Source organism: Oncorhynchus mykiss, chromosome 5 (assembly GCF_013265735.2).
Source record: "Oncorhynchus mykiss isolate Arlee chromosome 5, USDA_OmykA_1.1, whole genome shotgun sequence".
NCBI classification, from domain to species: domain Eukaryota; kingdom Metazoa; phylum Chordata; class Actinopteri; order Salmoniformes; family Salmonidae; genus Oncorhynchus; species Oncorhynchus mykiss.
This window is the reverse complement of record NC_048569.1, coordinates 73,646,941-73,671,025: the sequence shown is the minus strand read 5'-3', so window position 1 is coordinate 73,671,025 and position 24,085 is coordinate 73,646,941. Positions and strand designations below refer to the sequence as shown.

At 43.0% G+C, this 24,085-nt stretch overlaps 1 protein-coding gene across 3 annotated transcripts in view; it reads right to left on the bottom strand.

Moving 5' to 3' along the window:
- The window catches only part of sh3rf1 (SH3 domain containing ring finger 1), a 70,358-nt gene that overhangs the window by 12,689 nt on the left and 33,584 nt on the right, over positions 1 to 24,085 (bottom strand). For all 3 annotated transcript variants that reach the window (XM_021604283.2, XM_021604284.2, XM_021604285.2), the window contains 5 exons: positions 22,735 to 23,010; positions 21,778 to 21,873; positions 15,202 to 15,510; positions 4,589 to 4,699; positions 1,970 to 2,097 (listed from right to left, as the gene is read on the bottom strand). In XM_021604283.2, coding sequence (XP_021459958.2) covers positions 1,970 to 2,097; positions 4,589 to 4,699; positions 15,202 to 15,510; positions 21,778 to 21,873; positions 22,735 to 23,010 — 920 coding nt within the window. The remainder of the gene's footprint in view (positions 1 to 1,969; positions 2,098 to 4,588; positions 4,700 to 15,201; positions 15,511 to 21,777; positions 21,874 to 22,734; positions 23,011 to 24,085) is intronic.

Genomic DNA, 24,085 nt, shown 5'->3' with positions numbered 1-24,085 from the left:
GCTGTTCTGATGTCGAGAAGCTCTTTTCGGTCATAAGAGACCGTAGCAGCAACATTATGTACAAAATGAGGTACAAACAATGTGAGAATAAAAAAAATAGCACAGTTGGTTAGGAGCCCGTAAAACGGCAGCCGTCCCCTCCAGTGCAATCATCTCTCCAGAGTTCCTCTGTGGAGATGGGAGAACCTTCCAGAAGCACAACCATCTCTGCAGCACTCCACCAATCAGGCCTTTATGGTAGAGTGGCCAGACGGAAGCCACTCCTCAGTAAAAGGCACATGACAGCCCACTTGGAGTTTGCCAAAAGGCACCTAAAGAACTCTCAGACCATGAGAAACAAGATACTCTGGTCTGATGAAACCAAGATTGACCTTTTTGGCCTGAATACCAAGCGTCACGTCTGGAGGAAACCTGGCACCATCCCTAAGGTGACACATGGTGGTGGTGGCAGAGTCATCATGTTGTGGGGATATTTTTCAGCGGCAGGGACTGGGAGACTAGTCAGGATCGAGGCAAAGATGAACGGAGCAAAGTACAGAGATCGTTGAAATCCTGCTCCAGAGAGCTCAGGACCTGACTGGGGTGAAGGTTCACCTTCCAACATGACAACAACTCTAAGCACACAGCCAAGACAACACAGGAGTGGCTTTGGGACAAGTCTCAATGTCCTTGAGAGGCTCAGCCAGAGCCCGGACTTGAACCCAATCGAACATCGCTGGAGAGACCAGACAATAGATGTGCAGCAACGCACCCCATCCAACTTGACAGAGCTTGAGAGGATCTGCAGAGAATGGGAGAAACTCCCCAAATACAGGTGTGCCAAGCTTGTAGCGTCACACCCAAGAAGACTAGAGGATGCAATTGCTGCCAAAGGTGCTTCAACAAAGTATTGAGTAAAGGTTCTGAATTCGAAATCTGATATTTCAGTTAATTTTGAAGAAATGTCTAAAAACATGTTTTTTCTTTGTCATTATGGGGTATTGTGTGTATATTGATGAGGGAAACGCACAATTTAATAGATTTTAGAATAAGGCTGCAACGTAACAACATTTTGAAAAAGCTAAGGGGTCTGAATACTTTCTGAATGCACTGTATATGAACTTGTATTAATCATGGTCTAATTACCGACCGGGGGGCCCCCATTGATTTTGTTAGTCACTCAATGTGTAAAATGCAGGAAATTAACTTTAAAACAGTTTTTTCCCTCTACGCCACATGGCAAAACGAGTAGTATTTCATGAAATTAGTTATAAAATTGCAAAATCTTCTCTCCACCCCATGGCAAAATTAATTAGGCTACGGCTGGCTCTGATTGCCGGTGTGTGCATGGATGTGGGTACGTAGACCTGGGAGCCACTGCGGCCCCTCATGAGTTCACCCCCATCACTGATGTAGAGTAATATTATGGTAACTTTCTGCATGGCACAGCTATGTGGCAGGGCTCCACTGAGGTGCTGTAAAGGAGTGGAAAAGTCACATCTCCAAGAACCTCAAGAGGGGAAGAGGCTTTAAAGAACAACTGCTGACAGACAGCATAGACACTTTCACTGGTGTCAGGGAGGGGGAAAATAAGAAAAATGCAGAAACACAAACACACTCACTTTGGGGAGGTGGGCCGTATCTAATTCTATCAGGTGTCTGGAGTCTCTCAAAGGAGTAATGATGGGAGAGGTCCAGGGTCACAGGCAGGATCTCTGATAGGACCCAGGAGACTCCATACCCCACAGCGGTTGACCTTTCACCCTTCACCTGTGCTCTGGGTCAACCTCTGGTGTTCCACACTGAAAGTTGAGCGGTCATTTAGAGGCTTGGAGAACTCCCAGAACACATTAGACGGACCCACACCCTAGCCATGTGTGGAACATGCTTTTAAACGGCATGTTCTCTCTGGTTTAGTGTGCTGGTACTTTATACATGGAAGAGTGTTACATGTACATCTGTGTATGTGTATGTGTGTGTGTACACTCACACTGTGGGTCTTTGTCTCCCACTCTGGTCGCTTGTGCTTGGGGAAGGTCTCTGACCAGCAGCCAACGAGGAGGCTGCTCCCCGCGCTGAAGATTGTGGGGGAGGAGGTGGGGGAGGAGGGAGAGCTTCCTGTCAAAAAACAAACAAAAAAACATTCTGAAACAGAGATCAAACAGCACAGAACAGTTCACAATAAGGTTGAAGTGCATCCCTCACATAAAAAAAACTGCTTTGTTTGGAACCAAAAGACAGGAAACAAGTAAACAACTCACTGCCTTCAGCGCAACATGAGAGTTACATTAAAGCTCTTGATGGAATGATACATGAGAACCCTACCCCTGGCCTTTTAACCCATGACTAGGTGTTACATAATGAGAGAAACTGCTCTGTGAAAAAGGGATATTATTTACTCTCTGTTCAATGAGGGAGAGTATCGCTTGGCACAAAAGTTTGGTCTTGTCCCCAACTTCCCCATAGAACTGGGAAGGAATCTCAAGTGTGCTTGTTTGTTTGTTGCTATAGAAACGACACTGGGGCCTTGTGAATCCATCGCTGTGTTTAATTGGGACCATATGAAAGTAAAAACATTTCTGTAAACATGACATAGTTTAACCCTCAGGGGTGCTCCGAGCAGATTCTTCTGTGCTCTCTTATCCCCCTTGTTCTGCATCTAACGTGACAGAAACCAGACCAAAACAACTCTTACACAATCACACACACTGACACTGGGAAAGGGGTTTGTTTTCTCCTAAACACGCAAAACTATTAATACATCTGCAGAGAAAGGCATTGTAGACGGTAAATAATTCAGGCCCCATCACCTGGAACAAGACAAATGTGTCTCAGCTTGACATTAAAAGGCCTGAGGAGCAGACAGACATCACTACCATGGAACAGTGGGGGAGGGGTTGGAAATACATTCAGAAGAGTCTACATACTACCATGTGTGTATGTGTGCGCGCTGTTGACGCTGGAGCTGAGATAATTACATTGCCTGCAGGCCAAAGAAATCATCATGTAGAGTTAGTTCCCCAGTAAAGTGGAGATCTTAACCTTTGTGTACACATGTTCAGTAGTACCACATACCAACAAAGCCACACACAGTCAGTTGACCATGACAAAGCAGCAGATACATCAGTCTCCTCCATACATGATAGCATGTAAGTAAAGTAACATAGATCAACCTAAATAGTTGTAAAAACATTATTAGGGTAGGAATGGGCATTTGAAATGTTTTGACTGTTCGAGTACTCACATGATAATCAAAAATGGGGAGAAAAAAATCTGATTTTAGAACTTCACTGGAGAACAAAAAAATAAGAATTTTTTCTATAGGCCTATGCCAACAGTGCACAGCAATGCCTCATTTATCATAACCATTACAGAAAACAAATCCTAATAGCTAAATTGCTCAATTCAGTCAATAAAAAAGCAAGTGCCATTTAATTGACTGAAACCGTAATATCAACTGGTTATATTATATGGTGGAACAATCTTCTAAAAGGTAGTAACCTCAGCAGTGGTGCTTAATGTAGAAGAATATGGCTGTGCAATGGCATAGCCTTGTTTTGTTAATTTAGCAGAGATGCTCTTCTTTCCCGAGCCCTTATCACAGCCAAGACACTTATTTTAATAGTAAAAAACATGTAATATAACAAAATCATTTAAAAAGATGCTAGTGCAAAAAAGTGATGCACATCTGGAGTCTGGAACAGTTCACCTCAGAGTGATCAATTGTAACAGGGCTCAATTTGGCGAGTTGAGAAAGGTTTTCAGGGTTCAAAATCTACTTTTGTGATATACAGACTCTCTATTTAGTTTATTTTGCCTGTTCTTGGGAATTTTCAAAATAGACGAACAATTCCTCATTGAAAACGGCATGGTGATGAATTACTGCCACGACATCTGTTTGGGGAGTAGGCATATGCTTAATGAGTCTGGTGAAAATATGCTCCTTGTTTCTATCAAACTAATGTTTTTGCACACTTTCACTGTGGAACTTGTCTATGTTTAAGGGGGTTAAAGCCTAGGCTAACCCATTATAAATGGCACTAGCAGATCGCCTCAGTGGAAAACAGACGGGATGCAATTATTCCAAAACTGCAGCTCGTTGTTGGAACTTGAGATAAAACTGTCATCATTTGGCAAGGAATGTAGCCTGTCTATCCCATTTTTATGGGCATTTATTTCTGTAGTCTTAACAGGAGCACACGAGTGTGTGTAGGGAGTGGTTGGAATGCAATTGAGTGAATGAGGCACGGCGAGGAAAGGGAATTTAGGGAGAAGAACTGTATGATGCTTGGCTTGGTTTCTTTTTTGTTGTGCCCCGCAAATGCACATGTACAAATGGCACACTAGAGTCAAAGCAAATGAATGTTGTCTTCAAGGCAAAATGTCACTTTCCTGTTTTAGGAGCCACAAACACATTCCACCGTATAGCTTTACAGTATTAAAAAAACATTAAAAAGTTATCTCTGGCTAAAGATGGAGCTTTGACATCCGTTCCAGTACTCATGTCCATCCCGAATTAGGGAAACCGTAGCGTAGTTGCAAGAACCCTATTGTTATATTGAACTGTTGGTGTGAATACTGTAGAATCTTTATAGAGAAGTGCACCTACCACAGGAATGGATGCGTAACTTGCCTCTGGGGGAAATGTGAACACGGTTGCAGTAGTAACAGGACTGCTGGGGGGAGGGGTCACTAGGAGTCCAGTTGTACAGATGTGTACCTGTTGAGGAGAGAAGACAGAATGTAAGTCAACTTACTCAACCAGTACCACTACTACTCCCCTACAATATAATACTTTCAGGCATAGACATTACACACAAAACAGTGTGCTAGAACAATTATGGCATTTTTCAACGATAGTTGCAACTGAATGGAGCTCCATCAGAAGGGACAGATGTCTTGGTCAATTTGTGCCAGTCTGTCCCCTCACATGGGTAGAAGTAGGCTGTCATGAATGAACAGACTAGTTATTTAATCTCTTAATCATCTCACACATGGTCTTAAAATGTCCCATTGAATGGAAATGTCGCCCTCACAGCAGCGATGAACCCAATTGGCCAAATCAAGCTGTGCTAGTGTCCCAATAACCAGATTGTCTGGGTTAGGTCATATGACTGCCAAGCACAAGTTTTAATTGGCTGGGTGGAGACCGGTGAGTACTGAAGTCTCTTGCTGAGAGACGGGGAACCCCAGCGGTGTGACACTGACTCATTCACTGTGGCTGTCCTGGTAACAGAGCGATTCTGTTGGACACAGTCTCCTTTTACCCTGTACTCTCCATCACTCCATGCATGACTGCCCCAGACAGAGCAGAGCTGCCTTTCTGGGTGAATCATTACAGAGGACCCACCTCAGACTCAATCAACTGTACCGTTTGGAAGGGGAAGGTGCAATCAGGCAAGACAGAAAGTATTAGGCAATATATATCTGTGTTGTGCATTTTGTTATACATGTGTATGAGCTACATGGAACATGTGTGTGTGTGTGTGTACAACACAGGCACATCAATTACACTGGAAATTAACTGAAAATGTTCAGTTTTACAACAGGTCTGTTTTCATATACTGCAGGCTCCTTTATACATCTGACATAAAAGCAGTAGACAGAAGGCGTGTTCATTTCCATACACTCCCTCTGGCCCCCCAGGAAACTACTGCTTCCCTTTATCTGCTTTGGAGGGAGAAAAGAGGAGCGAGAAACAAGGAGAGATACCGAGCCACACAGATTTCGCCTGGGGAGTCTGTCTTTTTATTAAACGCATTCATTTATAAATCAAACCCATCTTAAGTCATATAGCTTCCAGGTGTGCATGGAAGTTCTATAATACTGACTGTGTCTGGTTCATAATTAGGGCAGATACAGTGCCTTGCGAAAGTATTCGGCCCCCTTGAACTTTGCGACCTTTTGCCACATTTCAGGCTTCAAACAAAGATATAAAACTATTTTTTTGTGAAGAATCAACAACAAGTGGGACACAATCATGAAGTGGAACGACATTTATTGGATATTTCAAACTTTTTTAACAAATCAAAAACTGAAAAATTGGGCGTGCAAAATTATTCAGCCCCCTTAAGTTAATACTTTGCTGCGATTACAGCTGTAAGTCGCTTGGGGTATGTCTCTATCAGTTTTGCACATCGAGAGACTTACATTTTTTCCCATTCCTCCTTGCAAAACAGCTCGAGCTCAGTGAGGTTGGATGGAGAGCATTTGTGAACAGCAGTTTTCAGTTCTTTCCACAGATTCTCGATTGGATTCAGGTCTGGACTTTGACTTGGCCATTCTAACACCTGGATATGTTTATTTTTGAACCATTCCATTGTAGATTTTGCTTTATGTTTTGGATCATTGTCTTGTTGGGAAGACCAATCTCCGTCCCAGTCTCAGGTCTTTTGCAGACTCCATCAGGCTTTCTTCCAGAATGGTCCTGTATTTGGCTCCATCCATCTTCCCATCAATTTTAACCATCTTCCCTGTCCCTGCTGAAGAAAAGCAGGCCCAAACCATGATGCTGCCACCACCATGTTTGACAGTGGCGATGGTGTGTTCAGCTGTGTTGCTTTTACGCCAAACATAACGTTTTGCATTGTTGCCAAAAAGTTCAATTTTGGTTTCATCTGACCAGAGCACCTTCTTCCACATGTTTGGTGTGTCTCGCAGGTGGCTTGTGGCAAACTTTAACCGACACTTTTTATGGATATCTTTAAGAAATGGCTTTCTTCTTGCCACTCTTCCATAAAGGCCAGATTTGTGCAATATACGACTGATTGTTGTTGACAGAGTCTCCCACCTCAGCTGTAGATCTCTGCAGTTCATCCAGAGTGATCATGGGCCTCTTGGCTGCATCTCTGATCAGTCTTCTCCTTGTATGAGCTGAAAGTTTAGAGGGATGGCCAGGTCTTGGTAGATTTGCAGTGGTCTGAGACTCCTTCCATTTCAATATTAATCGCTTGCACAGTGCTCCTTGGGATGTTTAAAGCTTGGGAAATCTTTTTGTATCCAAATCCGGCTTTAAACTTCTTCACAGCAGTATCTCGGACCTGCCTGGTGTGTTCCTTGTTCTTCATGATGCTCTCTGCGCATTTAACGGACCTCTGAGACTATCACAGTGCAGGTGCATTTATACGGAGACTTGATTACACACAGGTGGATTGTATTTATCATCATTAGTCATTTAGGTCAACATTGGATCATTCAGAGATCCTCACTGAACTTCTGTAGAGAGTTTGCTGCATTGAAAGTAAAGGGGCTGAATAATTTTGCACGCCCAATTTTTCAGTTTTTGATTTGTTAAAAAAGTTTGAAATATCCAATAAATGTCGTTCCACTTCATGATTGTGTCCCACTTGTTGTTGATTCTTCACAAAAAAATACAGTTTTATATCTTTATGTTTGAAGCCTGAAATGTGGCAAAAGGTTGCAAAGCTCAAGGCGGCCGAATACTTTCGCAAGGCACTGTAAAGCCAGGTCTGGAGAGTAATGGCCGATTAATTAGGGCCGATTTCAAGTTTTCATAACAATCGGAAATCGGTATTTTTGGGCGCCGAATTCAGATTTTTTAAAATATTTTTTTTATACCTTTTATTTAACTAGGCAAGTCAGTTAAGAACACATTCTTATTTTCAATGACTGCCTAGGAACTGTGGGTTAACTGCCTTGTTCAGGGGCAGAACGACAGATTTTCACATTGTCAGCTCAGGGGTTCCAATCTTGCAACCGCACAGTTAACTAGTCCAACTCTCTAACCATTGCACTCCACGAGTAGCCTGCATGTTACGTGAATGCAGTAGATCCAAGGTAAATTGCTAGCTAGCATTAAACTTATCTTATAAAACAACAATCGTAATCATAATCACTAGTTATAACTACTAATCCAGTTTAGCAGGCAATATTAACCTGGTGAAATTGTGTTATTTCTCTTGCGTTCATTGCACGCAGACTCAGGGTATATGCAACAGTTTGGGCTGCCTGGCTTATTGCGAACTAATTTGCCAAAATTTTACGTAATTATGACATACATTGAAGGTTGTGCAATGTAACCAGAATTTAGACTTAGGGATGCCACCCGTTAGATAAAATCCCGGGATTTCACTTAAATTAATAAACGTTTTGTTTTCGAAATGATAGTTTCCAGATTTGATCATATTAATGACCAAAGGCTCGTATTTCTATGTGTTATTATGTTATAATTAAGTCTGATTTGATAGAGCAGTGACTGAGCAGCAGCAGGCCCGTAATCATTCATTCAAACAGCACTTTAGTGCGTTTGCCAGCAGCTCTTCGCAAGCACAGTGCTGTTTATGACTTCAAGCCTATCAGCCTAATGGCTGGTGTAACCAATGTGAAATAGCTAGCTAGTTAGCTGGGTGTGCGCTAATACTGTTTCAAACGTCAGTCGCTTTTAGATTTGGAGTAGTTATTCCCCTTGCAGCAGCTTTTGTGGAGCGATGGGTAACGATGCTTCGAGTGTGGCTGTTGTCGATGTGTTCCTGGTTCGAGCCCAGGTAGGGGCGAGGAGGGGGACGGAAGCTATACTGTTACACTGGCAATACTATAGTGCCTATAAGAACATCAAATAGTCAAAGGTATATGAAATACAAATGGTATAGAGAGAAATAGTCCAATAAATACTATATTAACTACAACCTAAAACCTTTTACCTTGGAATATTGAAGTCTAATGTTAAAAGGAACCACCAACTTTCATATGTTCTCATGTTCTGAGCAAGGAACTTAAACGTTAGCTTTCTTACATGGCACATATTTTACATGGCACATATTACTTTCTTCTCCAACACTTTGTTTTTGCATTATTTAAACCAAATTGAACATGTTTCATCATTTATTTGAGGCTAAATTGATTTTATTGATGTTTTATATTAAAATAAGTGTTAATTCAGTATTGTTGTAATTGTCATTATTACAAATAAAAACGAATTGGCCGATAAATCGGTAACGGCTTTTTTGGTCCTCCAATAATCGGTATCGGCGTTGAAAAATCATAATCGGTCGACCTCTACTGGAGAGTTTAACATGATTCTCCCCTCATCACCCTGTGGGTCCACGGCTTTAGTACGAGATGGATCACCCCAACATGAAAAGAACTGTCTGCACACACACACAAACATGCTCTGATAGCATAGTGAACACACACATACGAGAGCACTAAGGGATGCCACCAGTTGTAGAAGGGCTTTGTGTGGCTTCTGTTTACGAGGGGAAGCTGTGGGTAAATCATGCCAGTGTGTCTGGGCTGTGTTGCAGCCCTGAGCCCCGGAAGGTGAGACAGAAGAGGACCCTAGGGTTGGGCGGAATACCATATACCGGTATTGATGCACGGACTGGTTTGAGTTTTATAACAGTAGTTTGGTTTGTTAAATGTGATAGTTTACTCGACTATTTGAGTCATCTTTCAGTTCTGTCGCCATGCCGCATTCTACACAGACCTAGCCCCGCCCCATCACTCAAGGAGCACATTTGTTGTTGCTCGACCATGAGACATTTGCTTTCATTCTGCATGGTTATGCATCAATGCTGAGGCAATTTTCTGCTTGCTTCTTAATATAAATCCACAAGCGTTCTATAATTCTTTTTGTTTCTTACATGTGCAAACATCTACATAATTTGTCTTTCATTAGCAAGTTGTGGCTAAATCGTGTTAGCCACTAATGCTAATCGCTAGTTAGATGGCTAGCTAATAAATGTACAAGCAAATGCTAGTTAGATGGTTAGCTGTTGCCAGATAATAGAATGTTAGTTTCTCTACCATAAGCCACCTCCAATCGTTTTAGACAATTTGGCAGTACATCCAACCGGCCTCAACTGCAGACAGCGTGTATGACGTTGTGGGCGACCGTTTTGCTATTTTATTAGGATCCCCATTAGCTGTTGCAAAAGCAGCAGCTACTCTTCCTGGGGTCCACACAAAACATAATACAGAACATCAATAGACAAGAACAGGACAGAACTACATAAAAAAAAAAAAAATTAAAGACACACGTAGCCTAGATATCAATGCATACACACAAACTATCTAGGTCAAATAGGGGAGAGGCGTTGCGCCGTGAGGTGTTGCTTCATCTGTTTTTTGAAACCAGGTTTGCTGTTTATTTGAGCAATAGGAGATGGAAGGAAGTTCCATGCAATAAGGGCTCTATATAATACTGTATGCTTTCTTAAATTTGTTCTGGGGACTGTGAAAAGACCCCTGGTGGGATAAGTGTGTGTGTCAGAGCTGTGTGTAAGTTGACTATGCAAACAATTTGGGATTTTCAACACATTGTTTCTTAGAAAACGAAGTAGTGATGCAGTGAGTCTCTCCTCAACTCTTAGCCAAGAGAGACTGGCATGCATAGTATTTATATCAGCCCTCTGATTACAGTTAAGAGCAAAACGTGCTGCTCTGTTCTGGGTCAGCTGCAGCTTAACTAGGCATTTCCTTGCAGCACTGAACCACACGACTGGACAATAATCAAGATTAGACCAAACTGGACCCTGCAGAACTTGCTTTTTGGAGTGTGGTGTCAAAAAAGCAGAGCATCTCTATTTTATGGCCAGACCTCTACCCATCTTTACAACCATTGAATCTGTTTTGACCATGAGTTTACAATCAAGTTATTTTGTCTACTGAAATTGTTCAACAGCCACACCATTCATTACCAGATTCAGCTGAGGTTTAGAACTTAAGGAATGATTTGTACCAAATGCAATGCTCTTAGTTTTAGAGATGTTCAGGACCAGTTTATTACTGGCCACCCATTCCAAAACAGACTGCAACTCTTTGTTAACGGTTTCAGTGACTTCATTACCTGTGGTTTCTGATGCATATATGGTTAAATCATCAGCATACATGGACACACATGCTTTGTTTAATACCAGAGGCATGGTCATTGCTAAAAAATTTAAAAGAGTAGACGGCCTAGAGAGCTGCCCTGCGGTACACCACAATTTCCATGTTTGACATTAGGAGAAGCTCCCATTAAAGAAAACCCTCAGTTCTACTAGATAGATAGCCATATCATGGATTCAGAGCTGAGGTTGAAAAGCCATAACACAGGTTCTCTCAACAACAGGTTATCTATCGTAATATCAATAATATCAAAGCCTGCACTGAAATCTAACAGCACAGCTCCCACAATCTTCTTATTATCAATACCTTTCAAACGATCATCAGTCAATTGTGTCAGTGCAGTACGTGTTGAGTGCCCTTCTCTATAAGCATGCTGAAAAGTTTGTTGTGAATTTGTTTACAGAGAAAGAGCATTGTATTTGGTCAAAAACTATTTTTCCAACAGTTTTCTAAGAGCTGGCAACAAGCTTATAGGTCTGCTATTAAAACTAGTAAAGGCCGCTTTACCACTCTTGGGTAGCGGAATTACTTTGGCTTCCCTCCAGGCCTGAGGACAAAGACTTTCCTCTAGGCTCAGATTAAAAATATGACAGAAAGGAGTGGCTAGAGTCAGCTACCTTCCTCAGTAGCTTTCCATTTACTGTAAGTTGTCAATGCCAGGTGGTTTGTCATTATTGACCGATAACAATTTTCCCACCTCTCCCACACTAACATTACAAAATTGTAACTTGCAATGCTTTTCTTTCATTATTCATTTTTTTATGCATGAATACAACTGCTCACTGTTCGTTGTTGGCATTTCCTGCCTAAGTTTGCTCACTTTGCCAATGAAATAATCATTAAATAATTTGGCAACATCAAATGATTTTGTGATGAATAAGCCATCTGATTCGATGAAAGATGGAGTTGAATTTGTCGTTCTGCCCATAACTTCATTTAAAGTACTCCAAAGTTGAATTTCATTGATAGGTCAACATTGTGAACAGTCTACCCCATGGTGGCGGTGGGGTTATGGTATGGGAAGGCATAAGCTATGGACAGCGAACATCATTTGCATTTTATCAATGGCATTTTGAATGCAGAGAGATACCGTGATGAGATCCTGAGTCACATTGTCGTGCCATTTATCTGCAGTCATCACTTCATGCTTCAGCATGATAATGCAAGGCCACATGTTGCAAAGACCTGTACACAATTCCTAGAAGCTGAAAATTCTTCCATGGCCTGCATACTCAGACATATCACCCATTGAGCATGTTTGGGATGCTCTGGATCGACATGTTTCAGTTCCCTGCCAATACCCAGCAACTTCCCACAGCCATTGAGAGGAGTGGGACAACATTCCACAGGCCACAATCAACAGCATACTCAGCTCTATGAAAAGGAGATGTGTTGAGCTGCATAAGGCAAATGGTGGTCACACCAGATAGGGACTGATTTTCTGATCCAAGCCCCTACCCCTTTTTTAAGGTATCTGTGACCAACAGATGCATATCTACAGTGCCTTCCACTAATATTGGCACCCTTGGAAAATATTACCAAAACTGGCTGTAAAAAAAAAAAACAATCATTGTAAATCCTCTGTCATTCATTCAAAAATATTCACACAAATCAAATCTTTAAAGTTAAATTGGAAGAAAAAAATGTATTCTTATTTTTATTTTTTTAAATCTGAAATGTGTGCCAAAATTATTCATTCAATACTTTGTGCAACCTCATTTACCAAGATAACAGATCTGAGTCTTCTCCTATAATGCATAATGAGGTTGGAGAACACATGGCAAGGGATCTGAGACCACACGTCCATACAAAATCTCTCCAGATCCCGAAGTCCACGCTTGTGGGCTCTGCTCTTCAGCTCATTCCAATGGTTTTCTATGGGGTTTAGGTCAGGGGACTGGGATGGCCGTGGCAAAACCTTGATTTTGTGGTCAGTGAACCGTTTTTGTGTTGATTTTGAGGTGTGCTTTGGATCATTGTCCTGCTGGAAGATCCAACCACAGCCCAGTTTAAGCTTCCTAGCAGAAGCAGTCAAGTTTTGATTTAATATCTGCTGGCAATATCTAATATCTGCTGGTAATAATTTAATATCTGCTGGAGTCTATAATACCATGTATCCTAACAAGTTGTCCAGGGCCTTTGGAAAAAAAACAGCCCCATAACATCAAAGACTCACCACCATACGTCACAGTGGGGATGAGGTACATTTTCGGCATGGCTATCATTCTTTCTACGCTAAACCCACCTCTGGTGTTTGTTTCCAAAAAGCTCTATTTTGGTCTCATCTGACCATAGAATCCAGTCCCATTGAAAATTCCAGTAACGTTTGGCAAACTGTAGGTGCTTGAGTTGGTTGTTTGATGACAGCAAAGGCTTTTTTATGGCAACCCTCCCAAACAACTTGTGGTTATGTACAAGACCCAACACAAAACCCAACTAACATCTGCAATTCTCCAGCTGTGATTCTTGGAGATTCTTTGGCAACTCGAACCATCCTCCTCACTGTGCGTGGGGTCAATATAGACACACGTTCTCTTCCAGGCCGATTGCTAACAGCTACATTTCTTAATTATTGCCCTGATAGAGGAAATGGGCATTTTCAAACCTTTGAGCTATTGTCTTATAGCCATTTCCTGATTTGTGCAGCTCAACAACCTTTTGTCGCACATCATTACTATATTCTCGGGTCTTTCCCATAGTGAAGGATGACTATGGGAACTTGTCAACTCATATTTATACCCCAGTAAAACAGGCTTACCACTTAAGCGTTCCTAATCACTCAGATGAACTTAAAATGTAAAATATGAATGGGAATATACTTCAGTTAGATTTTACTCAAAATAACTTCTAGGGGTGCCAATAATTGTGGCACACATGTTTCGGAGAAGAATATTTAATTTATTTCACATACATTTTTTTCAATCATTTTACTTCAATTAAAGGTTTGATTTTTGTAAATATTTTGAATGATAGACCAAGAGGATAAACAGCAAAGAAACATTTTTCACAGCACATTTTGCTCATATTTACCAAGGGTGCCAATATTATTGGAGGGCATTGCCAATTATGTGAAATCCATAGATTAGGGGCTGATATTCCTTATATGAACTGTAACTCAGTAATGTTTTGCATGTTACTTTAATATGAATGCTGTCAAACCACAGACAAAGCCTTGTTGGCTTAATTTAAAAACACATTTCAGAAAGACTCATTATTTTGACACTTCAAAGCAAAAAACACTGATAAGATGAAGTCAACATCTGATCTTCATATAACGAGTATATGGTCATTTGCAATGTCAGTATAAAAGTCCCTACTCTGTATACCAGGCAGGCTGGGGTGAGGCAGTTCTCCTCTACACTGTTCTCTGCTCAGCTTCAAAAAACTAAGCAACATTCTAAAGGTTTCCTCACTTCACAGCTTCCGTCGGTCACAGAACGTCTGCCTAAGACGCTGACAAATCTGTCTGACTGTGTGTCTGTCATGTCCCCAGCCCCTCTCTCTCTACAGTGCCAGGCAACCAGAGCAGCTGTGAGTTGTTGCCATTCTGAGGTTGCTGTGGAAACCTCGGGGCTAAGCTGCAGTCTTTTTTGCGGGCGAGTGGAGTCACGCATCCATGATTTCCAACGCTTGGACGGAGCGATGGCCTGTTCGGAATGACGGGGGGGGAGAGGGAGGGAAGTGTGTGGTGACAGAAGGAGACTAGGAATCTTTGTCAGGGAAACAAACATCGGATGAAAACAAGAATGTTAGTTCAATCTACTTGTTTGTGCTTGTTGCGTGAGAATCTTGCGTGCTCATTGTTTCCCCCTGTTCCTCTCTCTCACTCATTACCCCTGATTAACAGGCCCAGATGAACAGTGTGGAGCCGACATGGGCAGGAGGCTGGACACACTGAGGGCTATGACAGATTTGGTGACAGTCCATTTCCAAGAGTCTATCATCAGCTATCCCATGAAATAAATGGCAGTGATAATACGCTTGTCCATAGTACAGACAGCCAACCATAGACAAATGAGGCTGCTATGCTGGACAACATGATGGTTTTCCCAATTCTGGTTTAAGAGGACAATATTGTTCAGAACAAAAATATGCAGTCAATTCTGGAGGAATTCATTAATGGGGACAATAGAGTCAGGCTTCTGGACAAGTCCATTGATCATACAGAATACTTCAGAGAGACATAAAGTTCTCAATTTAGTGGCTTCCTCGTTGAATACCCCTAACCAAACAGTACAAAGACACTGGACTAGGGGGAACGTAGAAGCTCTCTCCCCCTTCATCTCACCATACAGTATATATCTGTGAGGGTGCGCTGCAGAAGAGCCCTCCCTTACTATCTCCCATCTCCTCCTCCCCTCCCCCCTATCTCACCTGGGAGGGTGCGCTGCAGGACAGTCCTCCGCTGATCTCTCCGATGCGTGCGGCTGCCGTGGGGTTGGAGGAGCTGATGAGGACCGGCCCACTGATCTCCATGGAGTGTCTCTGGGGGGGCGGGGCCAGACAGGGCTTGTGGGACATGGTGAGGGATGTAAACGAGTGGCGCTTCTTACTGTTCTTCTTCTCCCCTGCTCGGTGGGGGCCACCGTTACTCTGGGGGCCCGATGAGGCCCCCTCGCCAGAGTCCCCACTCGAGTCCCCAGGCTTGTCCAACTCAATCAGCTGACGCGCTGCTGTGTTAAACTACAGGAGGAGAGAGGGAAGAGGGGAAGGAAAGGAAAGGAGGGCAGGATGGGGTGGGGTAGATAGGAGAGAAAAGGAGTCGTTAATATGATAATGAAAGCCGTCAATCTGCATAATAAACCTAGTTGTAGTAAGAACCACCCTGTGCCTATATCTGATGGGAGAAAGCAGTAGGCTGAGAATGCTGCCAGTGCCAGGGGGTTGAGAGAGAACCTTGGGCTCAGGGAGTCAACAGTTTTCAGGCAGGCAGCAGAGCAGACAGCAGCCTTTCATGTGAGGTAGGAATCAAAGGAGGAACACTAAAAAGGGTTTAGCTAATCACAGGGAGAACGAGGGAGCACTCCACGACACAGATAGCCCCGAGCTGCTCTCCATCTCCTTGGGACATAAAAGTGGAGAATTTCACACCAATCCTGATGAGAGGCAGTGCTAAATGAGTACACACATAGCACTAGATCAGATATACAGCCAAGTATATACAACCAAATATAGAATGGGTATCAGTATAAAATCACTGTACAGAAATAACTCAGTCAGACACAATCAAGTGTGGCTACAAAAAACTAGATTATAGCTTGTCCTCCATGACAGTTCCAGAATTGCTCAGAATTTGTTTTAAAAAGAAAGCTGTTTACTGTCTGACATATGCTGAATGTACAGTAGTCATCAGTTGCACATTTGTTTATGTAACCCGAGTCAAAATGTTCTTTCTTGGTGGAAAATGTTGTATTTCTCTGCTGTGAAAACATGGTCAATTGTATCCATTAGTTGTTTTGCATCCGTTCCCTTCAAAATATCCACCCTCGGGATATTATGAAAAATCTAAATCTGTCACATGAATAGTGCCATGAAAAATGAGAAGAATTTTTTTTTAAATTCTCCTCTGCTTCTAAGAATGTAATTTTCAATGTCAGAGTCAAAGATAACCTCCACAAAAGCATTCACACGGAAAATGTATTCTCAAATTGCTCTTCCTTTTATGACAAGCCTCTGCCCACTCCCGGGCTTCTCTCTACCATTAGAAGTGTAACAATTCACCAAACCCACGGTTCAGTACGTATTTGGGGTCATGGTTTGGTTTCGGTACAGCAGGAAAATTAAATGCAATTAACAATCTTCAGCATTCACAAATGTTCCTGGCATTGTCTGTTGTGACAGGATTGTTATGTTAGGTCTCTCAAGGTTCCACTCTGATGCGTTTGTAACCATGTGGGAGGTGGGAATTTAACAGTTGTGAAGTCATAAATGCCAGTTGGATGCATTCAAGCGGATTGGCTAAATGGCCAACAAGCTGCAACCATAAACTAAAAGTACAGCTATCATGCTTGCAAACAAATTATAGAGTTCATAAATCACATTAATATATTGCTTTTTATAAATAATGTTTTGTTGTTACATTTGACTGCAGAAAATGCTGTTAGAGGCCTTTTCCTTAGTAGGTGATGTTAGAAGTTACCATTTGGGAGAAGTGGGTGCTCAGGATGATAGAGGAGTTTCCCACAAGGAATTACCAGTTGAGGGGTGTTCAAGTGTATTTTCCACAGTCGCATGTGGTAAATTCCCACTTCCATCTGGGTTACAAATGCACCATGACAATGCCTCATTCACTGTCAAATGCGCATTTGTGAGTCTCATAAAGGGGGTGGGTCTGTAGCACGGTACATCTCCCACTGTAGAGTAATGTGATGGGCTGTCACTGTTAAATAAGCACAACACAGGGTGCATTGGCCAATTCATTAAAAACTTCTGCTTTGTCTTGCTTATATAGAGCGGGTACTATCTGTTTCCTGAATTGGGTGCAAGAGGGAAGTTCGTAAGGTAGCTCGAGCACTTTCACGAGGTGCTGAAACTCCCTATTCTCAACAACCAGGAAAATGCTTCAAATGAAAACAGAGATGACTGCTTTAAAAGATAAATAGCCTACAGTATAGGCTATAGGCCTATACAATTCAATAATATTGAAATCAATTTCATGTTCATTCAACTGAGTTCAATTTTCCTAATTGCAGGCTGCTGTCTAATTTTTGCCTCAATATATTTCATGTGTAATGTGCGCAATGATGTGCCAAATGTAGATTTTAGTGCATTAGGGTAAGCCGCCTCAATTTGTGCAGTCATGATAATATCTTTCTAGGAGCTGATCCGTCGTCGGTATTGTGGAATAATTCTAATGTTAATGTAAGATTTGAATGGAGAAAGACAGCGCTACTCTCGGATCAGTTTTCTTTAGATCCTATCAGTATCGACACGCCTCAAATCAAATCATATTTTATTTGTCACATACACATGGTTAGCAGATGTTAATGCGAGTGTAGAGAAATGCTTGTGCTTCTAGTTCCGACAATGCAGTAATAACAAGTAATCTAACTAACAATTCCAAAACTACTGTCTTGTACACAGTGTAAGGGGATAAAGAATATGTACATAAGGATATATGAATGAGTGATGGTACAGAGCAGCATAGGCAAGATACAGTAGATGGTATCGAGTACAGTATATACATATGAGATGAGTATGTAAACAAAGTGGCATAGTTAAAGTGGCTAGTGATACATGTATTACATAAGGATACAGTCGATGATATAGAGTACAGTATATACGTATGCATATGAGATGAATAATGTAGGGTAAGTAACATTATATTAGGTAGCATTGTTTAAAGTGGCTAGTGATATATTTACATCATTTCCCATCAATTCCCATTATTAAAGTGGCTGGAGTTGAGTCAGTGTCAGTGTGTTGGCAGCAGCCACTCAATGTTAGTGGTGGCTGTTTAACAGTCTGATGGCCTTGAGATAGAAGCTGTTTTTCAGTCTCTCGGTCCCAGCTTTGATGCACCTGTACTGACCTCGCCTTCTGGATGATAGCGGGGTGAACAGGCAGTGGCTCGGGTGGTTGATGTCCTTGATGATCTTTATGGCCTTCCTGTGACATCGGGTGGTATAGGTGTCCTGGAGGGCAGGTAGTTTGCCCCCGGTGATGCGTTGTGCAGACCTCACTACCCTCTGGAGAGCCTTACGGTTGTGGGCGGAGCAGTTGCCGTACCAGGCGGTGATACAGCCCGCCAGGATGCTCTCGATTGTGCATCTGTAGAAGTTTGTGAGTGCTTTTGGTGACAAGCCGAATTTCTTCAGCCTCCTGAGGTTGAAGAGGCACTGCTGCGCCTTCTTCACAATGCTGTCTGTGTGAGTGGACCAATTCAGTTTGTCTGTGATGTATATGCCGAGGAACTTAAAACTTGCTACCCTCTCCACTACTGTTCCATCGATGTGGATAGGGGGGTGTTCCCTCTGCTGTTTCCTGAAGTCCACAATCATCTCCTTAGTTTTGTTGACGTTGAGTGTGAGGTTATTTTCCTGACACCACACTCCGAGGGCCCTCACCTACTCCCTGTAGGCCGTCTCGTCGTTGTTGGTAATCAAACCTACCACTGTTGTGTCGTCCGCAAACTTGATGATTGAGTTGGAGGCGTGCGTGGCCACGCAGTCGTGGGTGAACAGGGAGTACAGGAGAGGGCTCTGAACGCACCCTTGTGGGGCCCCAGTGTTGAGGATCAGCGGGGAGGAGATGTTGTTGCCTACCCTCACCACCTGGGGGCGGCCCGTCAGGAAGTCCAGTACCCAGTTGCACAGGGCGGGGTCGAGACCCAGGGTCTCGAGCTTGATGACGAGCTTGGAGGGTACTATGGTGTTGAATGCCGAGCTGTAGTCGATGAACAGCATTCTCACATAGGTATTCCTCTTGTCCAGATGGGTTAGGGCAGTGTGCAGTGTGGTTGAGATTGTATCGTCTGTGGACCTATTTGGGCGGTAAGCAAATTGGAGTGGGTCTAGGGTGTCAGGTAGGGTGGAGGTGATATGGTCCTTGATTAGTCTCTCAAAGCACTTCATGATGACGGAAGTGAGTGCTACGGGGCGGTAGTCGTTTAGCTCAGTTACCTTAGCTTTCTTGGGAACAGGAACAATGGTGGCCCTCTTGAAGCATGTGGGAACAGCAGACTGGTATAGGGATTGATTGAATATGTCCGTAAACACACCGGCCAGCTGAGGGCGCGGCTGGGGATGCCGTCTGGGCCTGCAGCCTTGCGAGGGTTAACACGTTTAAATGTCTTACTCACCTCGGCTGCAGTGAAGGAGAGACCGCATGTTTTCGTTGCAGGCCGTGTCAGTGGCACTGTATTGTCCTCAAAGCGGGCAAAAAAGTTATTTAGTCTGCCTGGGAGCAGGACATCCTGGTCCGTGACTGGGCTGGATTTCTTCCTGTAGTCCGTGATTGACTGTAGACCCTGCCACATGCCTCGTGTCTGAGCCGTTGAATTGAGATTCTACTTTGTCTCTGTACCGACGCTTAGCTTGTTTGATAGCCTTGCGGAGGGAATAGCTGCACTGTTTGTATTCGGTCATGTTACCAGACACCTTGCCCTGATTAAAAGCAGTGGTTCGCGCTTTCAGTTTCACGCGAATGCTGCCATCAATCCACGGTTTCTGGTTAGGGAATGTTTTAATCGTTGCTATGGGAACGACATCTTCAACGCACGTTCTAATGAACTCGCACACCGAATCAGCGTATTCGTCAATGTTGTTGTCTGACGCAATACGAAACATGTCCCAGTCCACGTGATGGAAGCAGTCTTGGAGTGTGGAGTCAGCTTGGTCGGACCAGCGTTGGACAGACCTCAGCGTGGGAGCGTCTTGTTTTAGTTTCTGTCTGTAGGCAGGGATCAACAAAATGGAGTCGTGGTCAGCTTTTCCGAAAGGGGGCGGGGCAGGGCCTTATATGCGTCGCGGAAGTTAGAGTAACAATGATCCAAGGTCTTTCCACCCCTGGTTGCGCAATCGATATGCTGATAAAATTTAGGGAGTCTTGTTTTCAGATTAGCCTTGTTAAAATCCCCAGCTACAATGAATGCAGCCTCCGGATAAATGGTTTCCAGTTTGCAAAGAGTCAAATAAAGTTCATTCAGAGCCATCGATGTGTCTGCTTGGGGGGGGGGATATATACGGCTGTGATTATAATCGAAGAGAATTCTCTTGGTAGATAATGCGGTCTACATTTGATTGTGAGGAATTCTAAATCAGGTGAACAGAAGGATTTGAGTTCCTGTATGTTTCTTTCATCACACCATGTCACGTTAGCCATAAGGCATACGCCCCGCCCCTCTTCTTACCAGAAAGATGTTTGTTTCTGTCTGCGCGATGCGTGGAGAAACCCGTTGGCTGCACCGCCTCGGATAGCGTCTCTCCAGTGAGCCACGTTTCCGTGAAGCAAAGAACGTTACAGTCTCTGATGTCCCTCTGGAATGCTACCCTTGCTCGGATTTCATCAACCTTGTTGTCAAGAGACTGGACATTGGCAAGAAGAATGCTAGGGAGTGGTGCACGGTGTGCCCGTCTCCGGAGTCTGACCAGAAGACCGCCTCGTTTCCCTCTTTTTCGGAGTCATTTTTTTGGGTCGCTGCATGGGATCCGCTCCGTTGTCCTGTTTGTAAGGCAGAACACAGGATCCGCGTCGCGAAAAACATATTCTTGGTCGTACTGATGGTGAGTTGACGCTGATCTTATATTCAGTAGTTCTTCTCGACTGTATGTAATGAAACCTAAGATGACCTGGGGTACTAATGTAAGAAATAACACGTAAAAAAACAAAAAACTGCATAGTTTCCTAGGAACGCGAAGCGAGGCGGCCATCTCTGTCGGCGCCGGAAGTAGCACTTAGCGAACGTTCTCTGTGTGGTGTTTTGGGAAACGCATGTTACATCTGCGGTCGTTGTAGGAAAGTCGCATTGTTAAAACATTCGTAAGCCTAAATTCCATCACTATCGGGAAACCAAGCCCATGTCTATTACACAGGTAAGGTTCCTACCAACAGACAGTTCTCTCAGCAGTGATCATGGGAAACTTTTATAGGACAATGGTGAATTACCTCAGGATGTCAAGCTAAAGATGGCTAAAGCTTTTTTTAAGCAAACACTGGCTGTATTTAAGGGGCACATGGGAATTTGGAAAGCTGCTCAGAAGGTGCTCAATGACCAGACAATCTAATAGCATGTTTAGTACTTTGGTGAAATAAACTGTGACTGTTTTCAAGGGTGTAGCAAAAGGGGAGAGCACTAATGTGTACATTCTGCAAGATGTCTGACAAAGCAACAACAAAAAAGATTGCACTAACATACTCAGCACTTTCCAACCTCTTACCGGAGGTAAAATGCTTGCCTGGACATATCAGGGACACTCCGGTTGTTAAGACTTGGAGGAACATTTCGCTTACCTCAACATATGATATAGGGAAGATTCCAATTTTATCCCCCAGCATTCCCTCTGCCCAGTTTTCGTCCACTCTGCGAATCACAGTCAGAATATCATCCTAGAAGAGAAAAGATGCAGAGCTTGTTACCAGGAAGACAGACGGTCATTAAAGATGCTGCTAACTAGGAGATTTTCAGATCTTCTAGGAACAAACACCCAGGATAGAAGAATTAGGAGGCTGAGAGAGAGCGAGACCATGTTTTATTAAAACTCCCGGAAGTGCCAAGTTATGCTACATTATTAGAGTAATACAGTACAGTGGATCCTGTTAAAAAAGGAACAAGATAAGCACTTTCGTTTGTTTCAGTTTTTGCTCATAAGGGACGGCAGGTAGCCTACTGGTTGCTGGATCGAATCCCCGAGCTGACAAGGTAAAAATCTGTCGTTCTGCCCCTGAACAAGGAAGTTAACCCACTGTTCCCCAGCAGGCTGTCATTGTAAAAGATAATTTGTTCTTAACTGACTTGCCTAGTTAAATAAAGGTTTTAAAAAATTAAGATAAAACAGCCGACTGCTTATAAAAGCCAAGTATAGAAAGCTCTAATCTACCCTTTCAGTTGATTAGAATAGATTGATAAATGTAGTCATTTAGCAATGGTACAGTAGCCGTCTAGTTCTAGATGTGTGAGTGGATAACTGGTCCTCTACACTAGGAGGAAAAATGCCTTGCATCCGCATGACACATCTGCAGGAAGAGACAGAGGAACACAGTTTCACTGAGGTTTGGTCAGGGTTAAGCTACAGAGCTTTTACAATCAACAGTTGTTGAGCTGTTAGATGCTCCAAACTCAGGAAAATTACAGCTTAGAAAAAACAGTATAGGTTGTAATTATAACTCTTGCTAGAAACTGTAGTTCCAGCTTTAGCGACAATGTCCTATGTGGTAGGGCTGTGGCCTGTACAGTGGTCTAGAACTCACCTTAGTGAAGGGCAGACAGTCCTTGTCTGCCTCGTTGTCTTTCAGCTCAAAGTCGTAGAGGGCCTTGCACTGTGGCGGGGGCTGCGGAAGCGGCTTGATGATCTGAACAAAGTTGGTGGGGAAAAAGCCGTGGACTCCGCCCATCTCTCCATGGTACCAATTCTCATCCACCTGGCGTCGGAGGATGATAATGTCACCCTTATTGAACTTGAGGTCCCCAGGTTCCTTGCCATCGTAGTTGTACAGGGCCTTGGCACAGGGCAGCTGGGGTACACCCTGTAAAGGGAGAGAAAGAGAGATGGAGTGTTCAAGCTGTGACCAAAACATCAGGACTCATGCATAATTGAGCACCACTCAGAACCACATGAATTATTCAAAACCCAGAGAAGTGTAATTGTGGACCAGAGCCATTAGGGACAAGAGCACAGTGAGGGGTTGTAGTGATGGTCCATATGGGCCACACGAGGGAATCAGGAATAAACCACCCAATAAACCACCCTGACCTGGGTAGAGCTACACTTTCAGACAGACCCCATCACCCTCACTCACAGCCAGCATTTCACTCATTGTATAATCTTCTTCCACCAAGTCAGTGTGTGCCTCAGTCACCACTCTCACTGACATTCATTCTCTTTTGCTTTTTAACTGAGAAAGAGACCCAAACGATGTAGCGAAAATAATCTTGGCCCAAAACAGACAACAGTTACTATGGAAACCAAAGGAAGAAAAGTGTGAAGGCCTACTTGTTATGGGAACAGGCAGATACAAGAGAAAAGTCAAATGCATTCCCAAAACAAGGAGTAAACTAAATGTGCATCAATAGCTTGGTTTCCATCCAATTGGCAACAGATTTTAATGTGAATATTCTGAAATGAATTAAGCGAGAAACCTCAAAAGTAGGTTCAAAGTGCACTACATCATCACGCACAGCTTTTTATCTGCAATAAGTGAATTTGATGGTAACACATCTCTGGTGGAATGCACATTTACAATCAGATGTGTTTCCATCAAATAGACTTGTTGAAGTGAAAAGGCTGTGCGTGATGACGTAGGGCAAATAAAAATGACTTTTGCAGTTAAATTCCCATGTACCGAATAAAAATACAAGTTAAATGGGTTTCCATCGCATTTTCAACTGTACTAATGGTTTTGTCACAAAAATTGTTGCGTTACATAGTGAATGTGCCCACTCTGGTCTTGACAAGTGCACTCTAGCCTACAGCTGGCAGATACAATGCAGGTAAAAGGCTACTACAAAATGAGAATATCATGGACAAAAGAGCAAGATTATTTTTATTTGTCGAACGGCAGTCAAGCATTAATCATGTCACCAGAATAAGACCCTCAATAT